Source organism: Phaenicophaeus curvirostris, chromosome 13, assembly GCF_032191515.1.
Source record: "Phaenicophaeus curvirostris isolate KB17595 chromosome 13, BPBGC_Pcur_1.0, whole genome shotgun sequence".
Taxonomy (NCBI): domain Eukaryota; kingdom Metazoa; phylum Chordata; class Aves; order Cuculiformes; family Cuculidae; genus Phaenicophaeus; species Phaenicophaeus curvirostris.
This window is the reverse complement of record NC_091404.1, coordinates 1,195,276-1,218,378: the sequence shown is the minus strand read 5'-3', so window position 1 is coordinate 1,218,378 and position 23,103 is coordinate 1,195,276. Positions and strand designations below refer to the sequence as shown.

At 49.3% G+C, this 23,103-nt stretch overlaps 1 protein-coding gene across 2 annotated transcripts; it reads right to left on the bottom strand.

Moving 5' to 3' along the window:
• OCRL (OCRL inositol polyphosphate-5-phosphatase) lies at positions 1-21,664 on the bottom strand. 2 transcript variants are annotated; one of them, XM_069867825.1, is made up of 19 exons: positions 21,578-21,664; positions 21,065-21,185; positions 20,820-20,981; positions 20,199-20,300; positions 19,623-19,737; positions 17,760-17,876; positions 17,422-17,609; positions 15,839-15,950; positions 14,530-14,639; positions 13,397-13,532; positions 12,011-12,121; positions 11,550-11,715; positions 11,095-11,330; positions 6,580-6,603; positions 4,264-4,383; positions 3,969-4,053; positions 2,839-2,966; positions 1,630-1,741; positions 1-1,520 (listed from the first exon to the last, which is right to left on the bottom strand). In XM_069867825.1, the coding sequence occupies exons 2-19, from the start codon at positions 21,127-21,129 to the stop codon at positions 1,396-1,398; spliced, it is 2,214 nt and encodes a 737-aa protein (XP_069723926.1). In that variant the 5' UTR covers positions 21,130-21,185; positions 21,578-21,664; the 3' UTR covers positions 1-1,395. The 2 variants fall into 2 exon arrangements, with proteins under 2 accessions (XP_069723926.1, XP_069723927.1); XM_069867826.1 differs by lacking the exon at positions 6,580-6,603.
• Positions 21,665-23,103: the final 1,439 nt, after the last annotated feature.

The following is a 23,103-nucleotide window of genomic DNA, read 5'->3' as shown; positions in this document are numbered from 1 at the left end:
GTGAGCAGCCCCGTGAAACCTTGCACAACGGAGGTTTATTTGGAACAGTTTCCCAATAAATTATGTAATTTAAAAATTTTTAACAAAAAGAACAAGAGCCACAAGGTAGGGGAGCTCCCAGCAGCTCCACCAGCACATGAGGACTACGGAGCCACGGGGACAGCCATGGGGTGAGGACAGGCATGAGTAGGGGCTCCAGGATTGCAGGCTTGCCCCCTCCCCATGTCTGGCAGCAGCCTCCCTCAGCCCCACGCAGCTCCTGGCCCGAGCAGGCAGGACTCTGCTTAGTGTTCCAGGGAGCCTGGCCTCCCTCCAGCACCCAGGGGTGCCCCCTCCTGAGTTCTGTGTGAGCCTGGGACTACAGTTCCCCCCAGCACAACACCCCCACCCCCAGCTGCCCCTCTGGGCCTTGTGAGGGATTTCTGGCTCTCTCCCCCTCCTGTCACTGTCTCCCTGCAGGCTGCACCCTCCGGCAGGACCTCAGGGAGGAGGGGAAGGACAGCAGCCAACACCACCTTGGTCCTAGCCCTACAGCCCTGCAAACAGGACTGGGAGGCACAGGAGCCGGATCCTGCTCTGTGCCACGCCAGGGACAGCCCTGGGGAAGCAGGGAGCAGCTTGCTGCCCCTCTGAGTCACCCACCATCCCATGTCCCAGCAGGACATGGGGGCGCAGGGGAAGGGGAGAGAAAGGAGGCCAAGGTGACGGTGGCAGAAGGCTGGGAGTGCGGAGACTTGCGTGCTGGAGCCTTACAGCCCAGGAGCGAGGGGAGAGGACAGTGCCCTGCGGAAGGGAAGGGACCAAATGTCCTGGTGACTGTCCTGGGAAAGCCACGGTCCAGCATTTACAGCACAGTGATGGGGCATGGGGTTTGGCCAGGTTTGCTGGGCGGCAGAGGGCGACATGTGCTCCCCACGAGCCTGGGGCAAAGCCCGGGGCTCTCACAGTCAGTACACACTCTCGCCTCGTGCCATAGTGTACAGGCTGGACACCAGGCAGCCGTGCCACAGCCCTCAGAGCACCGGCAGTCTCCACCCTTCCCCACAACGGCTCCAGGGAGATGAGGGTGATGAAGAGAGAGAAGCGTGACTCGGGGAACTGGTGACACTGCCACGGGACAATCGGGCTGCTGGCACAGTGCTTGGGTATCAAGAGATCCACCTGGCTCCCAGGGAGAAAGCAGGAGGCTCCTGTTGTGGATGGCAGTGCAATAAGCGCGCAGGTCCTCTGCAGTGTAGGGTACAGAGGCGGGAAGGAGAGGGGAACACATCCCTGCCTACTGTGAACACGGCACTTGGAGCAGTTTAGAGCTCATTACCCTTCTGGAGCTGTCAGAGGCCCAGCCTCAGCACAAAGCTGTCAGCACAGGCCTCGGCTTTGGCACACAGGCAGGAGTCACTCATCGTCCCCAGCAAGCAGGAAGCTGTAGATGAAGTTGATGGCACGCTGGCGGTCCTGCTGGGTCTGCTTTGCCATCAGATTGGGTGGGGGGCGCAAGATGAGGCTGGAGAACAAGGCGGCTACAAAAGGAGGCAAAATTATTGGTCAGCAATGGAGACCTCGAAAGGTGTCAGGCAGGGGATACGTTTCAGTGAAGGCAGGAGAGGAGCAGAGAAACGACACCCTTACCGATCATGGCAACAGTGACGTTGTTGTCTTCTGAGTATTTGAGCAGCTCTCGGAGGAACGACATTAGGTACCGAAACACGCTGCGATGGCAGCGAGGCAGCTGAAAAATCACCTGCAAAGAAAAGAGAGGCTGGAAGATCTTCCAGCTGACATTGCAGCACCCTGGGCACATGGTGGCCCAGAAAGCGAATAACAAGTCACCAGGTGTAGAATCATAGAATCCCTAGGTCAGAAAAGATCTTTGAGACAGAGTCCAACCATACCCGTCTCTCTTACCAAGCACTTCATCTAAGCACTTCATCTGCCCGCCTTTTAAACCCCTCCATGGATGGGAACTCCCATCACCTCCCTGGGCAGCTGTTCCAGTGTCTGAGAACACTTTCAGTGAAGAATTTTTTCCTAATGTCCAATCTGAACCTCCCTTGGTGCAGCTTGAAGCCATTCCCTCTCATCCCATCACCTATCACTTGGGGGAAGGGAGCAACACTAAGCTCTCCACAACGTACTTCCAGGCAGTTGTAGACACTGATAAGCTCTCCCATCAGCCTCCTCTTCTCCAGGCTAAAAGTAGCCTAGTGCTGATGGCACTCATGGGCTTTGGCTCCTGGTAACACCGCCTCTAGGCTAACAGCATTTCCAGGCAAAACCTAGCACTGCCCTGGGGCTGCTTCCTGCTTGTTCCCAGTCAGATCCCAGCTCTTTTCCCCAACCACACAGCAGCTGTATGAATACCAGGACAAGAAGCTTCTTGATGCCAGGTCTGAAAGCGTGCTCTACTGTTCCTCTGCTCAAGAACATGCTTGGCCTTGCACAGTGCCCCACCAGCTATTTTTAAGAGCCCCTCAGTCCTAGTCCTTACGGAAAGCGCAAGAACTGCAGGTGCTTAAGAACTTGAGAGCCATGGAGGCTTTCACTGCCCAGGACTGCTCTTCCCCGTGCACTCAGGGTCGCACAGAGCACACACGGGGTCCCATTGGAAGCCACCATGGAGACACAGCAGCACCGATCTCGGGGCAGAGAAGCACTGCCAGAGCACCCAGGACCTGCCCATGGCAAAGAACCTCTGAGTGCCTGCTCTCAAACACCCTTGCCAGCTCACAGGAAAGAAGCGTGACTCAGCAAGCTCCAGGACCAAGGCAGGGATCAGAGACATGGGGAGAGATGCCCTGAGCCTGCAGTGAGGAGACGGAGACAGAGGAAGCACCAAACCTGTCGGCACAGCCGGCTGCTGTGCGACCAGTCCAGGCACCGCTGATACAGCTCATAGCAGATCACCGGCTCTGGCAGAGCTTCCAGGAAGATGAGGAGTGCTTCAGCCACAGAGTGGTTGCTGCCCGCTGGACCAGTGGGAATCAAGGGGCAAGCTGAGCAGATGGACCACCTTCCTCCCTCTGCTCCCTGCCTCTCCTCCTTCCCAGTGGCTCAAGTCTCTGCTTACTCACAGAATCATGAAGGTTGGAAAAGACCTCTCAGCTCATCCAGTCCATCCGTCAGACCAACCCCACTGTGCCTGCTAAACCATGACCCGATGTGCCACATCTATGCACTTTCTGAATCCCTTCAGGGATGGAGACTCCACCACTGCCAGGGGCAGCCTCTGCCAGGGCTTCACCACTCTTTCAGGAAAGAAACTGTTACCAATATCTGACCTAGACTTCACCTGGTACAATTTTTGAGGCCATTTCCTCTCATCCTACAGCTGTCACTTGGGAGAAGACACCAGCACCCATCTCACCACAACCTCCTTTCTGGGAGCTGCAAAGAGTGATGAGGTCCCCCCTCAGCCTCCTCTTCTCCAGGCTAAACAGCCCCAGCTCCATCAGCTGCTCCTAGAACCCCTGGGCTCCCATCCCTTCCCCAGCTCCGCTCCCTTCTCTGGATGCACTTCAGGCCCTCAATGTCTTTCCTGCACTAAGGAGCCCCAAATTGAATTCAGGATTCGAGGTGCACCCTCACCAGTGCCAAGTCTAGGGGGATGATCCCTTCCCTGCTCCTGCTGGCCACCCCATGGCTGATCCAAGCCAGGATGCTGTTGGCCTTCTTGCCTTCCTTGCAGCTCTTGCAAGTTCTCTGCCTGCCTAACTACCCCCTGACACCAAAGCCCTCCTCCTCTGCTGTCGCCCATCCGTTGAAAATGCTAGTCCATCCATCCTGCACTGTGTCTGCCCACCCTCTAGCCCCACAGAAGTCCTCTGCTCCATTAGCCCCCTCCCCAGATCATGCTACTCAGTAGGGACCCTGCCAGCTAAAGGTCACAGACAATCTCTCCTGAGAGAGAGAAGTTCCAGCAGAGCTGAGATTTAGCAGGCTCCTGGAAAAGTCAGGCACAGCAAGGATACGGATTGTCTCAGGGATACTGGTATCCAGGCATTCAATGATCTGCTCCAACTCTTCTTGCATGCCTGGAGTCTGGAACAGGTCCTCCTGCCAAAGACAGCACAGTGATGGACACAGTCACCTTCCTCACACGGGAACAGCGGGGTGGAAGCCGGTACCCCGAGCCAGCATCTTGAGCACAGGGGAAAAGCCCTGTCCTATAAATACCAAACTGGAGCTGATCTCCAGGTGCTAGCGATGAATCAGGTCACCATGCTCTCCAGAGCTTCCTGGCACCACAGAGGCCCTCTCCCTCACCTGGTGGCAGGCGTGCTTGAACAAGTGGTCCACCAAGAGCCAGATCTCCTTCGGCACCTGCAGTGGCATCCCGCTCCCCTCCTCGCTATCCAGTGAGCACATCTGCAGAACGGATTTTTCCTGGTGGCAAAGAGCACACAAGGTTTGAGGGAAGCGTCAGTATCTCTGGAATAGCCTTGGTAAAGAAAGCCTGAAGAGGAGAAGCAGCAGCATCCAGGACTCATCTTGGCCCTCACTTGCTTTTACAGCCCGGAGCCATCGCTCCACTCCCTCTCGCTCCCCCATGGAATGCCCAGGCCAGTCTGTTCCCAGCCACACCAGCTCCTGCAGGATGGGGCTCCTGTTGGCCAAGTGGCCCGTCCAGACCACAGCTCCCACCGCACCTGCAGCCGATGCTCCGGAGGACAGGAGCACAATGTGTCCTTCTGCATCAGCTTCCCCATGGAGGAAACCCCAGCACTGAGCCCTGTTCCGCCTCTCTGGGTGCAGAGGCAAGGCTGTGCCGTTCTCAGCTCTTGTGTGCTCCAACCACATCTGCCTTCTGGGCTTTAAAACACTCCAGTTTTCCATGGTTTCCTTCCCTATTTTCCTAAGAAGAGGTCTCTGCTGAACAAAGACCCCCTGACACCACTGTCACGCTTTCCCACTTACTCATGCAATGCAGCCGATGAGCTCAACTGCTCAGAAATCTCCATCATGTTGGTCTTTAAGGGAATCAATGTATTTTCATTTGATTTTACTCTCATTTCATGATTGCTCACATTCCTGTGTGCCCCCAAGGAGGAAGCCCTGCACAGCTCCCCTGAAACACATTCAGCACCCGCACCCAGATGAGACCAGCACAAGCAAAAGCACAACCCAAGGACACCAGCTTTGCTTCGTCCCGCACACCACAAGATTTCAGCCAGATAGCAGATGCTGGATCACAGCTGCACATCAGCCTCGCTCAACCAAGCACCCAGCGAAGGTTCAGAAGCAGCAACCTGTTACAACTTTCCTCTGTGAGGGAAAATGTGAGAGCTGTGGACCCTCTAGGGCTCTTCAACAGAAAATCCCCACGCCAGGGCATCGCTGTGCTGGAGCCCTGTGCCAGGACTCAGCCAGGCTGCCCTCGGCACGACTGAAGAGCTGTGGAGATCCCCAGGCAAGGAGACCCCAGCTGGTTAGAGCAGAGCAGGAGGAGATGGCAGCTCGGAGGTACTCGGGGCAGAGGAGGAGGAGGAGTTTTCCTTGTGCCTTGGGCAGGCACCAAGCGCCCTCTCCTGCCGTGTGCGAGGAAAGGAAGGCACCGCTGTGTCCTCTGCGAGAACAAGACGCTCTGCATAAGGAGGTTCCTAGGAGGCAGGCACAAAATTCCACCCTTCCCCGCTGCTATGAAGGAGTCTGGGAGCTTTACTCGTTCAACACCCGAGTTCAGACCCTTCTTGGAGGGAGGGGGCACCCATCCCCTCTCCTGGTTTACCCTGACACTGCCCTGACAAAGACAAGTCACCCAGAGCAGGAAGCCTGGGCAGAGCCAGCTCAAACAAGTTCCCAAGCATCTCTCTTTGGGCTGGAAAGGACCTTTACAGTTCATTCAACGCAACCCCAATGCAGGAGCAGGGACATCTTTAATCAGATCATGTTGCTCAGAGCCCCATCCAACCTGACCCTGAACACCACCAGGGATGGAGCATCTACCACCTCCTCGGGAAACCTGGGCCAGGGCCTCCCCACCCTCATTGTAAATAATTTCTTCCCTACACCCAGTCTAAATATCCCCTCCCTTAGCTTAAAACCATTGCTCTTTGTCCTGTCACAACAGACATTGATAAAAAATCTGCCCCCAACCTTCCTATGGACTCCTTTGAACTTCGTCTCCTGTGCCAGGCCCTTCCTCAGCCTCCTTAAGGACACAGCAAGACTGAAAGAGCACAAGGCTTCTGTTTACTGACCAAGCCCTCTCTCCATGTTCAGAGGGTGCTAGAGTGAACCTCACCTTATGTGCATGGTTAAAGCTCATTCAAGCTAACAATCTTTTGTGGAAATGCCTATCATTGCTGCCAGGATCAGGAGAGAATTTCCTCCCTCCCCACTCCCAAACAAATTTGGTGAGCTTTAAGCAGCTCAGCTGGGTTGGCCCTATCTTGGCTATGGGGTCACTTTGTGCTCCTACATGCTTTCCTCTAGATCACAGCTGTGCTAAGAGGCTTTGCTGGGACAAGGGCTCCCTCTACACCCACCTCCCCTGCCCTCTTCAGCAGCAAACGAGAAAACACTCATTCTTTACAAACAAGTCATTGAGAAGCAGACTTCCCCAGCAATTGCTTGAGTTACCTTTTCTAGGAAGCTGTCTTCTCCCTGAGTGCAGTGGGAAAGAGAGAAGAGGAAAAAATATCATTAAGAAAGAGAATGCACTCAGATTAAGCAGAAACTTAGTTTGCATTACAAGAACGCACTGAATGCCAGGTCCTTCACACATTTTGCTGAGGTGGCCAAGTTAAAACCTTCAGGGAGAGATTTGCCTGCCAGTTAGCAAAAATCCTGCTCACATGATGCACAGCCTTGTCAGGATTTCTACAAACTTCTCAGAGGGGCCTTGCAGCAGCATCGTTCATAGAATCACTGATGGAACCTTGGAAGGAACCTTAAAGCCCATCCAGTTCCAACACCAGCCATGGGCAGGGCCACCTCCCATGGCATCAGGGGCTCCAAGCCCCATCCAACCTGGCCTTGAACCCCTCCAGGGATGGGGCAACCACCACCGCTCTGGGCAGCCTGGTCCAGGGCCTCCTCATCCTCACAGCAAAACATTTCTTCCTAATGTCTAATCTAACTCTTCCCCGTTTCAATTTAAAGCCATTCCCTCTTCATCCTATCACTACACACCTTTTTACAAAGTCCCTCCCCAGCTTTCTTGTGCTGGCACTGAAAGGCCACTATAAAGTCTCCTTGGAGCCCTGTCTTCTCCAGGCTGAACAACCCCAACTCCCCAGATGCTCCAGCCCTCAGATCACCTCCGTGACCTCCTCTGGACTCACTCCAACAGATCTATGTCCGTCTTATGTTGGGGATTCCAGAACTGGACACCGGACTCCTGCTGGGGTCTCACAAAAGCGAAGCAGAGGGGGAGAATCACCACTCTCAACTTGCTGGCCACAGACAGAAGAGAGGTGTCCACCAGAAAGAAGTTCTTCTTGAATCTTCCCAGTCAGGAATAAATATCCCTGTGTTATTTCAGCCATTTTCCCTTGTGAGCAGGCCAGAGATAAAGCATTCACTAGGCTAAATCTGTATTTCTGAATGTGTGGCAGCTGTGGAGCTAACAGGCCCCCTAAGCAGCTTTGTGTATAGTCAGGGAAATGAATGTTTGTGCTCAAAAGCCCAGGCTGCTCTGCTTTCTCGACCTAATAGCATTAACACACTGCAAGGAGGAGCATGCCAAAGCTGCCCTCAGGCTGCATGTCGGATCCCTCAGGTGATCCTGAAACGCAGCATCCTTCTACCAGTACAGGTTGGCAGCGTAAGACACTGTTTAGCAGAGTCCACAGGAGGAAAGAGAAGCAGGCTGCTGAAGCTCAGTTTTGGCAGATCGACCTTTTAGGGTGGGAGGAACTGAAAGGCATTGAAGGGCTGAGCTGGAAACACAGCTGCAGCCACCACGGCACAGGGCATGCTGGGCAGAAGCAGCATCTCAGGCTCCCCTGTGACTTTTGCAGTGCCTGCTTCCTTTACAGGCTCACTGAATTTTAACACAGGCACAACAGACTGGCCTCTTGCAGAGAGCAGCTTGCTCCAAACAGGAGCTGATGCAGGTTCTTCTTCCAAGGCGCAGGGGGAGGGCCTGCAGTCACAGGTTTGGGAGGCCAGATAGCCAAGCTGCACAGGAGAGGGGCTCGTTTTGCAGCGGGGTGAGTCATCTCCACTGTCTCTACTGCCTACCTGCCTGCCTGCCCTGCTGTTAAACTCTCTTCCTGTAGTGTTCAGCACAATTAGCTTCATGAGACAAACCTGCTCCTGACACAGATTCTTCAAGAGGATTTTAAAGCCCGCAACAGGATCCCAAGAAAAAACAGGATGAGACACTATTACTGAAATCCCAATGGTGAGATGCTAAAGTGTCTGCAGCTTCTCCCAGGAGCGCAATTTCCAAACAACGAATAAAGTCCCACCTACACTGTGCTACCCCACACCAAACTGCCTCTCGGATCTCTACAGATCCACGTGCTCCAGATCTCCTGCTGAAGACAACAGATATGGTCTAGCCAGGCTGAGGAAAATGCTCAATGACAAAGACTTAACACTGCGTAAGTGCAGAGGGAAAATGGTTCTTAATACACAGGCACACTGCCTTCCTTGCACACATAACCATCAGCTAAACACACATAACTGGACCAAAACGCTTCTGGGCTGCAGAGTGGTCACCACGTGCACTGCTCTCCCTTGTAGAAGGTGCTCAGCTTGACCGTTTCCAAGAATTTCTCAATTCACAGGTAGGATTAAAACCTAAAATAGCTCTAACGTGATGGCAGCTTTATAATCTAAGCAACTCAGTTTTTGCTTTGGGCCATCACACATCATATTCCTTGAGTGTGCTTAATGTGTTCCAATTGAAGTACCACAGTCATGCTGACATTGCTGACACTAAAGACTGTTTCTTTGCTGCAGATACCAGGACAAGGTGCTCTTCTCCGATTGTTTTGCTTCCTCTGCATCTGTGTGTTTCACTGGATAACAGAAGAAGGAAATCACAGAATCACTTGGTTGGAAAAGACCTTTGAGATCATTGAGCCTAACTGTACCTGTCCACTACTGAACCATCCCTGAGCACGTTGTCTGCCTGGCCTTTAAGCACCTCTAGGGATGGGGACTCCACCACCTCCCAGGGCAGCCGTTCTAGTGCCTGAGAACCCCCTTCAGTGAAGAAATGTTTCCTGATGCCCAATCTAAACTTCCCCTGGCACAACTTGAGACCATTTCCTTTCATCTTATCACTTCTTACTTGGGAGAAGAGCCCAGCATCCACCTTGCTCAAACCTTCTTTCTGGGAGCTGCAGAGAGCAATGAGGTCTCTCCTCAGCCTCCTCTTCTCCAGGTTAAAGAGCTCCAGGGCGCCTTCAGATGCCTCTCATAAGACATGCTCTCCAGCCCCTTCACCATCTTCACCACCCTTCTCTGGACATGCTCCAGCCCCTCAAGTTCTTTCCTGAACTGAGGAGCCCAAAACTGAACCCAGGATTTGAGGTGTGGCCTCAGCAGCACCAAGTCCAGGAGAACGATCCCTTCCCTACTCCTGCTGGCCACAGTTTCTGATACAAGCCAAGACACCACTGGCTTTCTTGGCTACTTGGGCCACTGCTGGCTCGTGTTCAGCTGGCTGTCAAATCTGTAAGTAGTGGAAGTGGAGAAGCCTCAAAGCACTCTTGACTGTGAGGGTAGAAGCTAACAGTCGAGGCCCAAGTTCCTGTTTATCAAGCCAAGAAGTCAGCGCTGAGCCCTAGGCAGGAAAAAGCAGGCAGAAATGCCACCAAGACTGATGAAATACTCCAGACCAAGCTCAACACACTTGTTCTACAAGACTAACTTTCAGTCAAAGCCTGAAGAGTCTGTGCAGCCTAAGGCCCAGATTAGCAGCTTGAATTGAAGAGGCACACACTATACGTTGCCACCTCAATTCCACTTAGCCTGATATTGTGATTACAAAAATCAAAATTCAGGTATAAAAACACTTTCTAGATGTTGGGCCTGTGGGAAAAGCAGATGCCTACAACAAAAGGTGGAAACTGGAAGAGGAAGCAAGAGGCACAGTGCAACTGCTAAAGGGAAGAGAAAGAAGTGGAAGGAGATGGGAACGGAAGCTGCCATATCTACAGAGGTGAAAAAGGAATAGCTCACTGGACAAAAAAATAACTGTAAGGATGCAACTGCAAGATGTGAGATGAGAGGAAAGGCATCGCTTATCAGAGAGACTAAAAGAACTGGGCTAAACTTTCAAGTGAACAAAAAAGAAATGGCTTCCTGGATAAACAGACTAAAACTCAGGAACCGCTGAACCTTGCTGAAGCAAGGCCAGGAAAGGCCATTGGAAGAAAGGAATGAATGCAGCCTGAAAATAAGAATGAACACCTCTCAAAATAGGGTTTAATCTCAGAAACAGCTATGAGATACCAAAAAGACAGAAGGTGACCAGGAAACAACCGCATCCCCCCACGCACACTTAGGTGGCTTCAGAAGGTTCAGTATCGGTGCCAGGGGCTGGTGAAGCTGAGGGAGAAGAACAGTTCTCTCTGCACCGTAGAAGAGCCTGCTCACTGCAGACGTTTGTAAGAAGCACTGGCCAGAGAGGCTGTGAGCACTGGACTCATCCGTACACCTAAAGGCAAAGTCTGTTCTTTGGTCCTTCTGCTTCGGCTCGTTCCTTCCCCTAAGCAGTGCAAATGCCACAAGTGCCCAGAAGGATCCTGGAGCCCTTGTCACTGCAAAAGCAGCCTCGGCACCTCAGAGGACAGCATTTCAGCCACACCTCTATGACACACCAGGACCACTCAGCTGAGCCCGCCAGCACCAACATGACAGTAACACAACACATGGTGCTGCAATCACTTTTTTGTCTCACCAAACAATAATTAGAATCCGCTCAGACCCAGGGGAGAAAGTACAGGCTGTCAAAAGCCATTGCTTGTGGTGGAGGGAAATAATAGAAGAGCACCTCAAGCTCTGGAAAAAGTAAACCCACTCAAAGCCAGCACAACTGACCCAAGCTGAAGACATAAACTCCTGTTTTTAGGAGTAAACAGAAGGGAATATGCTTTCTCCCTGTTAAGAGAGCTGCTCCAGGACGCTGCTACTCACCAGGTCAATGAGTTTGGTGACTGGAACTTCTCGGATTGGTCGTCTCATTCGGCATAAAGCCTCCAGGGAGGTGCCAAAGCAGCTGGGCAGGTAGGTCCCACTGATGGTAAGGAAATAATCCTTCCCTCGGTCCAAGTGAAGGACAAGAATGTCCTCAATTTTATCCTCGCCAGAGTTCAGAAGGGTTACTGAGTCCTTACTGACGTACACGTCCAGGGAGATGTCCGCACTCTCATCTGAACAGACAAGAGCTCTTAGGAACTCACAGACACTCCCCAAAAGGCATGACAAAGACAAACACAGAGTAGCAGGGACAAAGACCAAAAAAGATGAGAAGATAAACAGACAAGAATGATGGCAAGAAAGGTGAGACACAGGAGAGACAGGAAGGATTGAACAGAGATGAGGTGGCAGTCTACATCAGTACACACTGTAGAAATCATGATAAAACTCACCTGGCTCCAAGTAGCCTTCACAAGGCTCGGCCCGAAGCCATGGCTTACAGTAGTGGCTATCGTTAAGCTTTGGGATGAAGGAGAAGTGACAGGTGACCTGCCCGTTATTGGTGATCTGGAACTTCTGCTTCTGCAGCTGACGGAACTTCACATTCTCAAACTCAAACTGCAGAGCAAAGAGAAAACACAAATCATGGTAGTGGCCACGATGGGGCACACAGCTAGGCACCCTGACTCTGCAGTAGCAACCCGTGACTGAGAAGTACCCACAACATGCAGAACCCCTAACAGAAGATTTGCCAAGAAGCCAAGACAACGGTGCCCCTTCTCATCCAATTCCTGATCATAAGACAAAGTTCAATTTGCTATAATCCAGTTTTCTGAATCAAAGAACAGTAGTTCTACCACTTCTAAGGCTGCTGCATTTGAGAATTGGAGAGAGATTCAGCTTTCATCCTCACTTCTCTCCTGCTTAGCTCCAGCGAAGGAAGAAAGTCATTCTCCATTCTGTCCATTAAACGAACAATGTCTTCGAACAACTTCCGATACTTCTGCTCATCCACAACCTTTACCTGTAGAAGATGAGAAACCACTCAGCAAAGTTTCTGACCGGCTTCACAGGAACTATTTAGATCATGAGAAAACTGCAGAAGTGAGATATTTCTCTAAGCACTTGGTGTGTGCAACTGAAAGGCTAAGAGAATTTGTGCTCATGGGTGCACCTCCAAGCTACATATTCAACTGTGCGCATATTTTACCCCTACTGATAGTAGTGAGGTCCTTCTGGCCTCTGTTCACACTATGGGAGATGACAGGGGTGACCTCTGTGGGACAGCTTTGGCATCCCAGTGTTACTCATGATTCTCCAGAAGAGGAAGAGGAGGAAAGCTCTCCTTTAAGGAGACCTGAGGTACCTAGAGAGCACAAGGCAGTAAAAATGGACATGGACTGCCTCTACTCAGGTTGCGAGAGCCAGGATTCTTCAGACTGGAGAAGGCTCCAGAGAGACCTTAGAGCAGCTTCCAGTACCTGAAGGGAGCCTACAAGAAAGCTGGGGAGGGAATTTTTACAAAGGCCTGGAGAGATAGGACAAGGGGGAATGGCTTTAAATTGGAAGAGGTAAGATTTAGATAAGACATTGAGAAGAAATTCTTCACGATGAGAGTGGGGAGGCCCTGGCCCAGGTTGCCCAGAGAAGTTGTGGCTGCCCCATCCCCGGAGGTGTTCAAGGCCAGGCTGGATGGGGCTTGGAGCCCCTGATGCCATGGGAGGTGGCCCTGCCCATGGCAGTGGGGTGGAACTGGATGGGCTTGATTCTACTCAGTAAACAAGGAAACCCAATTCTGCTGCCAGCCATTCGTCACAAAAGAAATTCAGATGTGAACCAGTGACACACTCTGTTAACACATCAGAGGCAACACTGCAACTGCAGGCACAACTATTCATAGGTTTCTATTGTGTCTCCTTGGGGACGAGGGAAAAACAGTGGCTCCCCCATTCTAGTACTAGATAGGATGGGTTATACCCCAGAAGGTAAACAGCTTCATTAAAGCACTCAGTAGGAATGCCTTTCTCTTTACTACATGACCCCATCTGCTCAGGTAAACTCCAGTGATCACTCATGCTACTGTGGCCTCATGCTGTCCTGGTGCTTAGCTGCGTCGCACATGAAGACCACAATTGTGGAGCCACAATCGTGGCTCGGCCAGCTCAGCTGCCAGGCAGCAGCACACCTGCACAGCGGACACACCTTAACGTCTATTTACTCTGTCCTCTTGCAACAATATTTGCAGAAGTGTCCTGACTTCCACGGGAAGGCATGACAATATTGTCAAATAAAAAGTTACCCCAATGCGGAAAAGGGCGCTGACTGGCTTGTGGTCACTAGTCTTCAGGTCCATATGACTGCAGTACCGTAGCTGATTTACATTCCCTCCTCTCCAAAGGATTCGATCACACCATGCTGGCACACGACACTTTCCACTAGAACAAGAAACAGGTTACCAGGGAAAGCCAACAATCCTAACAAACCATATAAGGTGTGCCCCCTTCCCAGCCAGGCAGCTCCCTCCACACCCACCCTCAACGACTGGATCAGCAGGATGGGATGAACTCCTATCACTTCCCTCAGCTTGAATACAATGTTCTTTCTTCTGCTTTCTTCCCCTTTCCCTATACAGTAGCTAAATTTCCCTGTCCTTTCCAGTTTCAGGAAACAAAATAACCTCAAACAAGACTGTTTCCACACCTGAAACCATGTGTACTGTGACCCAAGCTGCACTAGTTTTCTTTTGCTGCCAGATCTTCCTGCCCACTACAATCTGATCCATTATTTATTGCTTCCACTACGGAGAGCTACTCAGATATTACTATTATGTTATGAAGCCTATATCCTGGGTTATCCTTCTCCAGATTAACTACTGTGCCGATTCATAAACACAGGCAAAGTAAAATCCTATTGCTATGTGGTTTGCAGCTCCTTCTTGGGAGTTTCTCCACTTAGAGCAAGCTTCTGCAGCAGATGCAGAAATATCTGTGGGAGGCACCAAGCAGAGTGCAGCAAGCAGGAACCGCTGCTGCTATTGCAGCGTAGCCACCCCTGTGGGTGTGCAAGTCAGGAGACAGGATGACTCAAGAGAGAGTGTTTCCTTATCTCTTCAACTCCTTTTATTCCATTTGTCTGTCCCTGATAGCAGAAAAAAGCCCCTCCAAGGCAGACACCCGTGTGAATTCATGCTTTACCTGGCCTCATCTACTGGAATCAGCAGCAACTGAGGTTTAAAGCATGTGCCTGGCCAATGTGTTCAGGGTCTGTTTCCCCTACTTTCCAAAATAAGCAAAGTAGTACAAAGTTGTCTGTGCAGTCCAGCCCTCAGCATAACACTGAGAGGTATTTAAAGCTCTAGGAAGCAGGAAGCATATTTTATGAGAAAACATTCTTTATGTCATAGGTAAACAAGTTCATTGGCAGCGGATTTACCTGGAGTCCCAGCGATCTGTTTTAGAGTCATATTTATATGTGGGGATGAATTTAATCTCTCCCTCGGTGAAATCTGCAAATGCTTTCTTCTGAGTGCGCTGAATATTCAGCTAAAGCAGAAAAAGAACACTTTTTTTTTAAAAAAAACCCAAAACAAACCAACAAACCACCCCCCCACACACAGCAGAGCATCAGAGCACAGATCTATCAGGAGAGCAATTGCAACCTGTGGCTGTGGAATTCACCAGACATCCACCAAGCTGCCTCTTAGATCTTTAACAAAGGTAAAAATTCAGCACATCAGTGGAATGTTTTCTATACAGAAATAGAAACTGGCACAGCACTGCCTACCTGACTGTGCAGAGAGCAGAAAAAAATAGTTAAGGGAAACACTGTATTCTTCCACTTGTGCTAAATACCTTCATTAGTTTTCAGGCTCAAGCACTGGCATCATTAATATTTCACTGCCAATCATTTCAGTAAAAGGCTCCAGAAGCGTGCGTGGCTGACAACCTGACTCTGACTCTGCTTTCCTTTTCTCACTTACTCTTCTGAAAAATCTCCTGGTTCTTTTCCTCACAGAAATCCAAGCTAGTTGTGTTCTGCAAGCAGCTCTGCAGTACAGCAGAACTGAGCTACAGAACAGAATCAATCAGACTTACTGTTCAATTGTGTGTCAGAGATGATATTGCACTACTACTGTTCATGTTTCCCAGGTACAATCCTTCAACTTAAAGGCATACCTGGTGCTGTCTCGGTTTTCACTGTGCAAAGAAATGCTGAGCAGGTAAGACTACAAACAAGTACTACAAAAAGACTACAGGTCAAACTGGCTGGGCACAGAGCCTTGGCTACAAGGAATGGTCTACAAAATCAATACCTCTTCCAGAACACAGATTGCAGCAGCTTTTGTTGCTGTTACAAATCCCTATGTCCTAGCTCACAGTTCAAATACACAGAACACTTCCAATGAGGTGTGTTCAAAGCCAGGTTGGATGGGGCTTTGAGCAACCTGAGCCAGTGGGAGGTGACCCTGCCCATGGCAGGGTGGAACTGGATGGGCTTTGAGGTCCCTTCCAACCCAAACCATTCCATGACTCTATGGCAATTGCTCGAGTCATCCAGTTAACCTATCTATTTTTGTTTAGGGGTTGACATCACCAGGACATCCAGAGCTCTGTTGAGGGTCTAGTGTCTATGCCTACAGACACTGCTCACAAAGCATCTGCCATCTCCTCCCAAGCACAGGTACCTCTTAAACCAAAATGACCTTACAAGTATGGAGCAAATGTAAGTGGAGTTCACTGACCTGGTCATATGTCAGCAGCTTCTGAAGCTCATTCTTACTGATAAGACTTTTCACTTCACTGGCATCTGGGAGACAAAGCCTGTAGTTCAAGTCTCCTAGCCAGATGACAACACTGAAAAGGAAGACCAGCATGGAAAAGAAAAGCCGGTAGTTAGTACTGCAGACCATGCAGGGAAGAAGGGGCGTAGGGTGGCTGGTTGCTGGTGATTAAGTTTGAGACACATGGGAGACAAAAGGAGACATGAAAGGTCGAGTCTGACAACAGAAATCTCTAGTGGCAGCCAATATTACAGTATTAAGTCCACCACCTTTGGAATCCCACGTGGGATTGAAGCCCTAGTCTAGTGAGAGATACCCGAGTTTGCCTCAGCCTGAAAAAGCCTGTGAAAACCACCAGCTCTCTAACAGTGAAAACAGTGCATCTCATCAAGCTTCACAACCTCTCAAGCTACACAAAATCCATCTGGTATTCAGGTTCTTCTCATGTACAGAAGAGGGCAATGACAGAGCTCGTTAACTGCTTGTCAACCAGTTAAGCAGACTGATGTCCATGTATCTGCACGCTCATACCTCGTGTGATATCATGATTTTACCAGTCCATTTTCCACCACCTCTCCTTCAGTGAGATCAGGGCGCTATTGTATCACTGGCCGAGCAAAGACTGACCGATGCAGAACCAGCAAAAGCAGAGTTAGGCTCCTGTTGAGTTTATGACTTCCAGAATATTATTGTCCTACCTCACCCATCAGCCATATCTCATCAGCACCTGCTCTTACCCTGCTGAGCTTTCAAACTGACCTATAGCTTTCTCATTACCAGTGGCTAGAGAAACACTTGTGGTATTCACTCTTTACTCCATAAAGGATTAAAATCTAAACCGCTCTCTAGTATCAAAGCTCTTCCTTTTTACAGTCAAATCTCAAAATTTCCAGTACTGGATTATCAAAGACAATATAATATTTTAAGTTTTTTTCTGTACTAATCCAATCTGCATTTTATTTTCAGCTAAATATTAACTACAGAAGTATTAATAATTCGTGCCAGGTCTAAGGGAACTTTTAAATGCTTTGTTGTATGCATGCTCAAGTTCGATTTGGCTTATTCAGCACCGCTGACACCTCTTTAAAAATAATAATTAAACCTCAAATCAAATATTTCCTGTGCATCATCCAATTTATTTAAAAAGAAACAAAAATACCAATTTTAAGCACTCGTTACTCAAAAAAGCCTCTGCTGACCCTGCTGTCCCTTTGCTTCCCCTGCTCATACTCCCACTTCCCACCCAATAAACGCCCCTCAGTTTCTTCAAACCCTGCAGCATTGAGGAATGGAGCCTGCTGAAATGAAAGTGTTATATATTATACATGCAAGGAAAAGGTCATTTCAGACAGGTTACACAAGCCACCGCAATGAGGTGACCACACAGTTTGCCTGCAGGAGCTCTGGCACATGAGAAGCCTCAATGTTTTCAGTTCTGTGAAGCCAGAAAACTTCTCTGCACATAACCTCTCATTGCTGTGATCCTGACTTGATCTGGATTATTCAACATCAGTTCAAAAGTGAACACAACAACGTCAACTTACTCGTGTTTCATGATGTTGAGCTGAGGTAGACTGTCATCGGGGGTTACAAAACTCATCCGAGCACAGATATCCTTATAATCCTGATTTCGCCGCTCAAAGTCCTCCACGTGAGCAGCGAGGTGCGAATTGACAATGCAGAAGGTTGTGTTGTGGAACACAAACCTCACTGCTACACCGCCCTTGTTGCCCTGGGGAAAGCAGATACCCGTGGTTATCAGAGAAGGTGGCAGGTGAGGCACCAGGGAGGAGACGGCATGGCACAGACAGGTGAACAAAAGCAGACTGCACCGTTTCTTGCACGAATACAGGGAAGCAACAAATGGGCCTCAGTGACTCACCATCTTTCCCATAATTCCTGTGCCCACACACTCCATCATGATGTCTCTGATATTGCTCAGCTGATCCTTCTTAGCAAATATAAGCAACATCATTCCAACTAGACGGACCATTTGCACCTGCAAAAAATAAAAGTGATCTGAGGCAGTGGGAAAAAAAAAGGCAGTGGAAAAGCAGCTCTGATTTGCCACTACCTGCTACACCTGATGTTTTGCTTCTCTTGGCTCTCCCTGTTCCTCATTATGTTTTGTACTTAATCCCTTTGTGTGACACCACCCAAAGGACCTCTTTTTCCAAAGCAAGATTCTGGAGGACAATCTGTCACTCTCCAGCAGCCATCAGCAGCACTGAGTTCACTACATTCCCTGTTCTGGTGCTTCCCTAAAAACGGAGCTGTCTTGCAAGGTAACAGAAACATAATAATCATGTAGCAGATATGTTTATGAAGTCTCAGCCTTTTACTCTAATCAGCAAAGCAACCAGAGGAAGATACCAAGTTAGGCAGAGAGCTGCTGCTGCTGAGGGCTGTTGGTCCACCTGAGAGTTGGTGCTCACCTTTGCTTACTCAGAACCACAGCAGAGCCCGTGACATATGCTGAGGGGGAACAGACAGAAAAGTTCTCCCTTCTGGAAGCAAATGTGCCTGGCATATGGCATGTGAAAAAGCAGCCATTTCCAAGCTACACAAACTGCTCGCTGCTCAGAGAACACTTGTTCTCTAATACAAGGAGTCCCTTTCTGGAGCTAAGGAGTTCTCCTCTACTGCAGAGCTCAACCCACAGATGTCAACGTGGTGCTGATGTGCGCTGTCCTGGCAGGGAGCTCAGGTCTGCCTCTTCTTTTACACATGTGCTTCCCAGTCCGTGACCTCTCCAAAACAGAAGGGTCACAGCTTTGAAAGCCAGTGACAAGGTGTAATCTTGTTAAGCACAACCTACATGCTTACTTTAGAGGCATAAGAACATCAAAACACGTTGGGATTAAATCTACATACTGAGGGAAGAAGCCAAAACCAGAGAATGTGAAGTGTCCAAGCATTCAGTGTACTCTGTACAGGCAGAATTTCTGAGCAACAGTAAGTCTTATCTATGGTGTCAGTCGTTTCTCCCCGCCTGCAGCCGTGTCCTGTTCTCCCCCTCTCACGAGGGGGGAGAAATTCACCTAAAGCTCAAGTAAAGCAAAGGGACAGGAATGTAAGCCTCTCCATCCAGGTCACGTCTCGATGAATCTCAGCTCAGCAAGGTGCTCTGTTTTTCTGCTGTGATTACCTGTAACACCCATTTAGCTCAGAGCAAGCAGGACTGTGGTGTGACAGTGAACACACGGACTGAGAAGGAAGGGGAAACTAGTTAACGTATTTAGGGCTGGTACCTACAGGAAAAAGCCTTGCTACAGCCACAATTGAAGAAATTCTGTCCCAAGGCAGCAGCCTCTGGAAGATTTCACCTCAAATTATCCCATTCCTTCAAGGAAAAGCTATGAAGTTAATTTACCAGCTTAAGACACAGCTTGCTTCTCACAAACGTGAGAGGATAACATAGATACTAAGAATTTGAACCCCCTGCTATGATTCTATTTAGCACGCTACTTCCCTGACACCTTTATGAAGTTATTTGGATCCCCATCTTCAAAAATTTCTACTTTGAAGTACAACATCTCCATACAACTGTGGGCCAGAAACAGACTCTCCAGATTTAATTTGGCACACTTGACACATGCACAGGTACACACATGCCAGGTACACATCCCGGGTTTCTCGGATCACCGCTCTTAGGGTCGTGTCAGGAAAGGGGAAGCTCATTTCTGCTTTCCTTTCAATCACGCCAACCCTACGACAAAGCCCCACAACGCTGAACAGAACTCACTTTCTTATATTTAGCTTGAGGGTGCAGGGACTTCTCCACAGCAGCCAGCCACTCTTGCTCTTTTACGGAATCCAAGTAGAAAAAAGCCTCTGTGCTGAGGTCCAGCTCCTGGAACCTAAAAAACCAAACCAACTTAGCACATCCCTCCTGTCCTACAGATCACCCCATTACTACAGGAGGGTCTAACGTGAAACCTCTACCAACAGCTCTTCTTGGAGGAGAAGCTCCTTATTGCCAGTTGCTAAATAAAGCAGCAAAATTTCATCACAGTGCCTCCGAGCCCCTACTGCAACCTTCTCTTTCTGAGAAGTATCACTTCAGGCTGAGGACAACCACACAGCTCTGCTGATGCCTCGAGGAAAACCTGTTTTGTTGTATCACATGGGTCTCGATTAACCTGATATTCCACCTCACCCAAACAGCTCCTTCCCCTCAGACAGCTCTTCTGAAACACAGCTCAGCTTTGTGGAACCTCCAAGAATAAAACAGGAACTTAAAAGAAATGCAGCCCACCAGAATCCAAGCAAGAGCAACAAGAAACCCAGCCCTGTAAGCAAACAGGTCACTGCTACTCACCCGATGCAGTAGAAGTCTGGAGGCTCTGCATCACACACCAGCCAGGGCTCCAAGCTGCTGTCCGGAGACTGCCCGTTCACATTCCATGTTCCTACAAAAAACCTACAACACAAAAACAGATGAACTGTTCGAAAACACAGTAACAACCGCATCAGCCCAACCTCTCCGGTGCAGGCTGGGAGCAGACACATCATGAGCTGTTTGTGTGCTGCCCATGCCAACTATGGGGTAACAAAATTCCTCCAGGCTTGGCTCATTTTCAGTGATGCTAATCGCAGGGACCTTCCAGGATGCCACAAAACTACTGGGGCCAGCAAATAGGTGCTTTCAACATCACACCATATGGGGCAACACCAAGACAGTGTCGCAGGACAGCTGCCTTTACCTTCTTTCTACTTGACTGCTTCAGTTTTACTTGAGGGCCAAGAGATCTGGCACACAAAGATGAAAAGATGAAAAAAGAGAAGCCACGCTGCAGACACTTATTAACTTCCCGTTGCACCGCTCATCGTTCGACTACGTTAGCAGCTGTCAGATTTCAAACCTGAGCTAGATTTCAGTTTGCGAAGAGATGAACCAGCTTTATCTCTATATACACTGCTCCTCAGTCACAATTCTAACCTGAAGTTGTGAAGGTTGACATACGACTTCTCTCTCTTGGCAAGCAAGTGTTTGATGAGGCCTTCTCTTTGTCCCGACTGAGTGCTGGGCAAAAACATTTTGCGCATGGTGTTGGTCACTTTTGGCTGGTCTCTTGATGTGCCTTCTCTCTCTCGGTGAAATCTAGGAAGGAAGCAATAGCAGAATTAAAACTGGCTCTGCTATCTAAGAAGGCAAAAAGGGAAGAGATTCACCATGTTACTTACTGCCTGTTTGGAGGCACAGGAGGAGGCGGAGGTTCCCGGCGAGATCCCATTTGGTGGTTTTGCATGTTTCTTTTCTCTTCTAGACTTAGAGCGTTGAAGTCATCCTCAAACTCCAGAGGACCTATAATGAAAATAACAAGGACAATGCCCTGAGAAACAACTTAAAATAGCTCAAATGAAGAGGGGAAATGATATAACTAAACAGAAAGTGAAAAGGCAATAAATCAACTCTGATGACTCAGGGAATCAGAAAAAGGGGTACCAACCACAAGTCAAGGCAAGAGGGAGCTTAACATACATGAACCCAGGCACTAGGCAGCACTTGGGAAGGATGGAATGGTCCAGGGCAACAGAATCCGAGGACCGAGGTGTTTCATTTTGTGCAGAGTTATGTGAGGTGAAGAAGTGGGGCAGAGGCCAGACTACTGAGTGCAGGGCCAGATCAAGCTCCCTGCCCCTGAGTGGTCTGTTACTCTACAGACCACAGAATGTACAAAGGTGACAGTTTGATACCTGAAGAAGAGGCCTGCGATAGACCTGGGAGGTTCTTCTCCACCTGATGCCAGCTGGGTGAGTCCTTTTCAGGAAGAGAACCTTTCAGGTGGGCTGGGAAAAAAATGACCAGTCAGAAACTGCTGGCAGTCAGAGGATTTCACAAACCCAGCAGCAGCTCTGCTCACCTTCCTGTATGCTCTGCACTTCTGAAAGGAATCCTAAGCAGTGCTCCTCATCAGGGATTTCAAAGAGCCGCTCTGCTGTCTGGTCACCTTGTATCCGGACCTTACAGCCTGCTTCAGGCACAAACACAGACTCATGGAGTCAGTCAGGGCTGGATCACAGATATGACGTGCCCTGAGAGTGACCAGGCTTTCTATGTATCCTTTAAGCTCATCAACAAACACCAACTTCCCGCTAATGTTTCCGATGGAAATCTGTACCTAAGCCGGTTTCCCTGTGTGTCTGAGATCCTCCCCACTGCCTTCCTATGGGTATCATCAGTCATGCTTGCCTGGTTTTAGTAATTCTTCTCTTTAGAGAAGAGCTCTAAAAGCAGTAAGGAAAGTTTCTTGAAAGGGAAACCAGAATCAGTGACTAGAGAGCATGCTGTCAACACTGAAAAAGGCAGATGGTAACCTAGGCTCAAGTACAGGTCAAAGAAACAGGAGGGAGACAAGAATGGTTCAGAGCGCAATACAGAGCATTGAGAAAAGGTTTAAGAAGCTTAAGCCACTGCCAGTACTTCAATCTGGGCATTTAAGACAACGTCTGTCATGACAACCGGCTGCCTAAAAGGCCCAGAAAACAACATTAGAGGAAATACAATCCCCGTCTGTTTCAAAGACAACACAAAGTACAGAGGATGATTATGAAGCAGCAGGTAAAATGTGCACGTCAGTGCCCAACAAGCAGCCTGTTTCCTGAAAGGAGCTTTAGCCATGCAACTGCCCTTATAAAACTTACTGTTTGTAGCTATGTCAATCAGTAGAGTTTCTTCTGCCTCTGGAAAAGAGATAAACAGGATCAAGAGAGTTCACAGCACTGCAGTGATCGAGTTCTCAAAAAAGCATGCTGCCTGTTAATAGCCACAAGAATCCTAACAAAGGAACAAGCAGCTTTAATTGACACCTGTACTACAAATAACGACTCTGTCAGTAAACAGAGTTGTGTCCGGACAGCCTGGAGAGCCATTTCCCACAGTCAAAGTGTCACAGGGGAAGACCACTAATATTCAAGAGTTCTCGCATACGCGGATGGTTTGTTCCACTTTGGTGTAGCTCGTTTGGGAAATATCAACCTAAAAACGAATTTCAGAGCTTGTCTTATCAGCCAAAATGATGGACAGAGGCACTGTGAATTATACAGCAGAGGATAAGCTCACCCAGGAAAAGGTGCTTTAGTTTGGAACACACACTGGCCCCAGGGACATACACGGCTATTTAAGTTCTTCCAAGACAAGCTCTTTCCCATTCCATGGGAGGCTCTTTGAACTTGAAAGCTTGCCAGTCCTTATAGTTTTGATCTAAACATGCAGGAATGAG